The 6,290-nt window shown below is 34.6% G+C and overlaps 1 protein-coding gene across 2 annotated transcripts in view; it reads left to right on the top strand.

The window, feature by feature from the left end:
• Positions 1-448: 448 nt before the first annotated feature.
• Positions 449-6,290, top strand: part of LOC116030305 — a 13,582-nt gene continuing 7,740 nt past the window's right edge. Inside the window, exons 1-6 of one of the 2 annotated variants that reach the window (XR_004100397.1) lie at positions 449-992; positions 1,689-1,994; positions 3,371-3,550; positions 3,784-3,919; positions 4,658-4,995; positions 5,795-5,924. Coding sequence is in view for 1 of the 2 variants with exons in the window: in XM_031272524.1 (XP_031128384.1) it covers positions 625-992; positions 1,689-1,994; positions 3,371-3,550; positions 3,784-3,919; positions 4,658-4,995; positions 5,795-5,924 (1,458 nt within the window). In the remaining variant the exon portion in view is untranslated. The remainder of the gene's footprint in view (positions 993-1,688; positions 1,995-3,370; positions 3,551-3,783; positions 3,920-4,657; positions 4,996-5,794; positions 5,925-6,290) is intronic. The other variant, XM_031272524.1, reaches the window with a different exon arrangement.

The following is a 6,290-nucleotide window of genomic DNA, read 5'->3' as shown; positions in this document are numbered from 1 at the left end:
ACTTGTGTAAGACCGTCTCACAGATCCTTATTCGTGAGACGGGTCGGGTCGGATCGAAGCGACATGCAAATGTCATAATTATATGCGCAAATGGCATACTTATATGCTCAAATATAATACTAATCAAGAATACAAAAAATAATACATTTTTCATAATAAGTAATATTTACAAGTGCCTCTTACTTGGAAAATATAATGCTTTTGAGGGAAAATGTAATACTTTTAAATTGAAATGTAAAAGTATTGTATTTTGATTAGTATTACATTTAAGCATATAAGTATAACATTTGTACATATAAGTATTACATTTGCATCTTGACCCAATCCGGTTCGTATCACGGTGAGACGGGAAATGCTCTATAAAATTTGGGTGTGCGGGGGTTGGGATTTAACTTTTGGGCAAAAACTATTGGATGAAAACTTGAAAATGACTATGGGTGTAGAAATATTTGGTGGGAAGATAGGAAATTGGAGATGGAGGGATGATAAGTGAAACTTGTGAGTTGTGACCGAACAGGTGGGCATACTATATCCAAACAACACTCTGTCATTGCTCCCTCCGCCGCTGATAAACACCGCCATCATCACGCCTCCACCAAGAAGATACCTTAGTCCTCCCCGATCATGATGTCTTTGCGAATCTTCATGAACATTACTCCTTTATCGTCGTCGTCTCACTCGGCTACTAGGATCCCTAGTAATAAGACTCCTCACATCACTGGATATGCTCCCATTGTCCATGAAGCATCGGTTGGGTCTGTGGACTCTCAGTCCCAGTTGAAGCAGCAGATGGACAAGCGCCCTCCCGGTACGGGGAAGCCCGGCGGTGCTTGGGATTCCGCCCTCGGCAATGAAGGCCCCGGAGGAGTTTCCGGAGTTCAAGTGCCCCGGCAGAGGCATATCACCGCTTCTAAGTCACAGCTTTTAGATGCCATCCTATCCGCCATGTTCGATTCAGAGGACGAGTCTAAGCAATTTCGCGATTTATGCTCGTAGGTCCCTCCCATTCACCAACTGTGATTGTTCATATTGCATTGTGAATTCTAGTAAAAAAATTATATGTCCGCTAACACATTTTGTAGGTAACAGTTTCCGTACTGTAAATAAATCTGTGATTGTTCATATTGCATTGTGAGTTCTAGTAAAAAAATTATATGTCCGCTAACACATTTTGCAGGTAACAGTTTCCGGACTGTAAATAAATTGAAGGCATAACACCATAATTACATACGCTTCTTAACTGTAAGAACAAAATATGTTAATATACACATAATATATTGGTTAACATGTTATGTGTTTAGTTATTATGTGCAATTAACTGTATATGTGTAGTTTTCAGAAAAAAAAAACTGTATATGTGTATGTGTTTGTAATTAGCGTGTGATGATTATTTACAGCTACATAAATGATTAGCTATAGGTACAAAATGTATAACAGCAAACATGTATCTTATTTTTAGCATGTATCTTATTTTTTTTGTATCAGGGTCCAAAGTGCAAGGTAGACCCTGGTTCATGGTATAATTTGCCACATTCTCACATTCATTGTTGTTCTTTGCTAATCAACAATCATTTACATTTTGTTGCATAAAAGTTGCCAAAGTTTGTATTGGGCGTTTTCATGGACTAAAGTGTTTTCTTCTTTGGAAAATGTGTTTTGAAGTGAAACATGTGGTTGTGTAATTGCAGATGCTTGGACTTGATTCTTCATGCTGAACATAAAAGCATTCTAGAGGAAATGCGAGATGATTATGATCTTGCTCATGTTAAGGCGAGCAGGGGGAACAGTTTTGAGGGAACGTCTAGTTTAGATGGTAGTATTGGTCCCAATGGGAGAGAATCAGATGCTGTCATGAGTAATTCTCAGAAGATTGATAAATATGATGGAGCCACAGGATCATCAGAGCTATTAATATCCTCCAGTCAAGATATCCTAGGGTTTCCCTCCATTTCGTTTCTTGAATATATCAACAAAATTAATGTGGGTGGATCCAGGTTTGTTTCATCCTTTTGAATTTTAATACTATACTCTGAAAGGTTGACTGAAAACTCCTATAATTTCTTTATGCTATCAATGGTTCCCTTTAGCACAGCATATTATATTTATAGAAATAAAATTAAGTTTATTAAAAACACACATCTATTAGATAGGTTTGGAACAAATTATCTTGAGGATGGTATTGCTGCAGGAGAATGCAAATTTTGCATTCTCCTTAGGGTAGCAGGTCCATTGCTTTCTCAATTGGCAACATAGTGTTTTCCTAATAATAACTTCCTGCAATAGAGTTATTAATTACATGTTCTTTGTCTATGTATGGGGTGTAAGTTCCAAGAGAATAATATATATACCACTATACCAGGTAATTCTTATAATCTTCTATCTAAGAGATCCTGTATATTATCATGTGCTCTACTGTTTTTCACCTTTGTATTTGTGTTGGTGTTCAAATGATGTTAAAACTTTGATCAATTTAACTATTTGTTTTAATTTTAGCTCTTTCTGTTGAATGCTTTGAGTAAGCGATAACTCATTAAGATTGTGATTAAATTTGAACATTATAAAGTCATTTATCTACAAGCTTATTTTATTTTATTTTATTTTTTTTAATTGAAAAATGATTTGTCATTTATCCACAAGCTTATTTTTATTTTATTTTTAATAATTTTTATTGAAAAGAGATAAATCATTTGGTACTCCATGTCTCCATTCAATTTTTAAAACTATTCAGATTTATTCAATAGACTTTTCAATTAATTTGACCTTCAAGTTGGAACAGAAACATGTAATGCAGAAAGGTGATGTAATAGAGAACTACAATTTTATTAGGGCACATGTCCTAACACTAGTCTTCTCAAAAGTGTATATGTGTCAGTTTGAGACTATAGTTGTGGAAAAGAAGAACAAATTTAAGAAATGGTAATCTTATCATGCTTCTATTTAATTATGATGTAAAATTCTCAGTAGAGTTTCTGCCCCACTTTTTTCCCATTTGATCATTTGCAGTATCAACATATTTATTTCTTTTGTTATTCTGTTTGTAACTGTGTTTTTTTTTTGGTAAATTCATGGGGTCTTTCTCTGTCCGTTTAACGGTCCAGGTCCACCCACGTTTTATATATATTGTTATAATCTAATATATATATTGTTATAATCTAAGATTGGGCCAATGTCCCTCAACTGGGCTACAATGCACATGGGCCAAACCACACTAAAAGAATGAATCCAATCAATTAGCTAGTCTAACTCATGGCCTTATAAACCATATGTTTCTCTCTTATTTTTCAATGTGGGACCCTTAACATATATGATCTTTATTGAATATTATGATTTATTTTTAACACTTGACTAAACATGTAAAAGTTCCTTGTAGAGTCGATGTTCCCTCAAGTTTCCAGCGTTCTTTCATCCGGCTGCTTTCAGATGCAGGATTTGAGGAATTGTCTCCAAGAGATTTGATGCTATCATATGCTCTTAATACTGATTACCTTCTTACTTTGCCAATAAGTGTTGACTGGAAGAGAGCATCTGAGTCCAGTACCATAATATTTAGGTGCATATGAGTATTTTCTGCTTCAGGTGAATTTGTAGGTTTATAAAGCAGCAGTTTATCCCTCTTTCTGCCTTCCTCTGTTTGTTGGCTCTTTGAAGGTCTTGATCCATGTTTTAAATCTCAATCTTCTTTGAGAACATCAATCTAATGCATGCGCATTAGACTCAAATTTTAGTTTCTTTATGTATAAAACTTTCAGAGGTAGTTTTATTTTAATCTGCTTTTGCATGCAGGCGTGGCTATACAACTGAAAGGCAAAAGGGTATACTAGCTGTAGAAAAATTGGAATATTTGCAATCAAAGTTGTTACAGGGACTCTTTTTTATAATAGTCAAACCTCTGGGGAAAACCAGCATTTGGTTGACTGAGGTAATTAACAATATGTAAATTTCTTTGATCCATTCCTTCTCTATGTTTATTCAAATCCTCCGTCCTTCTATTCCAACTTACCCAACAGATCCTAAGGGAAAAAAGGGAACCTGGAATTTCCAGTCCCAAGATGCTCTTCTAAAGTTGAGAATCCTAACAGTTTATCCACTTCATATCTGATACATGGACTAGACTGAGGCAATCTCTAGGGCATGGAATATTTGATACAATCTTCCAAAATACGTGGAAAACTTTCTAAAAACTGCTTGTTCCCATTTAGTACATGTATGATGTATCCACATCCATATGTGTACTTAGTTAAAGAAATATGCCTATAAACCCAACTACTCTGAAGGTGAACTCTATAAAGTTCATCTCGAACAATTTCAGGCTTTCAGCATAGTATTTTCTTCTTTGAAGGAATGAAGGAGAAATAATTTCTGTAAATTCAAAGGACTGGATCAAATGGATAGTCTTCTATTTCTAACACTAGATACTTTCAAATTGTTCCCATTGTAAAATCCATATGAAACAATCAATGATGTTGTGCAAAATAGAGGATTTAGTGACTGAACTTTATTGATAAGAAATAGTTGGTCATATAAATTTTTATTTCTCATCTAATGCCAAATTAATGGATTGAATGTAAAAATGTTGTTTTCTTTTCTTCTAAATTTTGCATTTCATTAATGTCATGATTGTTGATTTTGACACATCTAGTTCTATTTCTCTGGTTAGGTTTTAAAAAGAAATAGTTCACCACATGATGCTCAAAATTGGGCAGAAAAGTTTAAGCTTTGGCTGGAGGAGTTGCCCTATTTCCAGCAAACATATTCTTATGACAAACATACATCTAGTGAGGCAGAAGCTCTTGACCATTTATTAGAGAGTGACCTTCCCATTTGGAAAGCAGCTCAGAGGGCAGCAACTCATTATGAAGAAATTCTGTCAGCTGCTGGGCCTCGTGGTAGGCTTCTTAGAAAGTTTCTTACTTCGATTGGACTTTTACCTTCTACCCCACAGCAGGAATTTGAGCTTCATGTTGATAATACGGACCCGTCTGAACCTCATTTAAGGTTGGTCCTCTTGAATGCTCCCTCTGTGTGTGTTTATACACTTGTAATATGTGGATGACATTTAGCAAAAGTGTCACTTTCACATAAAAATTGAAATTCAAAGAACATAGTAAATGGAAATAATAAACCAGCGTGTTTTAGTGCATGTGATACTTCCCCTCTATCAGAGTAAGATCTTTCCAAAATTCCAATTACAATTTCAAGTTTTAATCCTTAAATTACTTTAGTTAATAGGTAAATTGAGTCACATTTGCAAGTACCAAAACAAGTTGACTATAGCCTGATCAATGCTTTCTAATCAGGGTCATACTTGTGTTGATTTCAAACCTTAAATTCTCTTTAAAATAGAAATGGAAAAAAAAAAGTTGGCCAACTTTTTGGATCTTAGAAATCTAGAACTATGACTGGCTTTATGTATTGTAGTCTCAATGTTAGTACATATATATACTTTTGTTTGCTTGGACTAATTTACATGCATTAGAAACATTATTGTAAAAGCTTTGAATAAATTTGGTGCTTTGATGTGTATAATCCTGTACAAGTATGGATGTAGTGAGGAGCTAGCTAGTTGTTTCAGTAAACTCTTAATGTTGACCCAAGTTAAAATATGAATTCCATAATTTTCTCAGCTAGCTAGTTGTTTCAGTAAGCTCTTAATGTTGACCCAAGTTAAAATATGAATTCCATAATTTTCTCATCTTTATGATTATCAGTTGGTCCTTTCTTTTGTACTTCTTAAAAATATTTCATCTCAAATCTTTTACAACTAACTAGTTTATTGGAAGGAATTCCCGTATAGACCTGTTTTCTTACCAAGGATATCACTTGGTGATATTTGGGCACCTGCTTCAACCCGATCATGTGGAAATGATATCTGGAAAATGTTTAGAACTGCCGTATCCATTCTTCTTTCACAATCAACTCTTCAGGTAAGTCCAGACACAAGTATTCTTTTTCATTGTGGGTGTTACTGTCTTCACTCTCCTGTAACTGTCATAAATAATGTAAAACTGGCAACTTCATGCCAAAATTACATTGATAAGTCTATCATCCATGGAAATTATAGTGTTTCCTATGCTACTGCTTATACAGCATATCTAAATAGAATTATGATATATTTCAGTGCAACTAAGATATAGCATTGGCAAACTGAAAATCCCTGAAAATATCCAACTATCTGCACATTACATATTTAAGAAATTTCAAAATGAAATATAACTTAACCTCTCTGTAGATTCTCTTGAAGTTCCCAAATAACCATTTTTGTTTTGTGTGTGTGTGGGGGGGGGGGGGGG

Source organism: Ipomoea triloba, chromosome 9 (assembly GCF_003576645.1).
Source record: "Ipomoea triloba cultivar NCNSP0323 chromosome 9, ASM357664v1".
Lineage (NCBI taxonomy): Eukaryota > Viridiplantae > Streptophyta > Magnoliopsida > Solanales > Convolvulaceae > Ipomoea > Ipomoea triloba.
The sequence above is the reverse complement of the archived record's forward strand: the minus strand, read 5'-3'. Positions and strand labels throughout refer to the sequence as shown.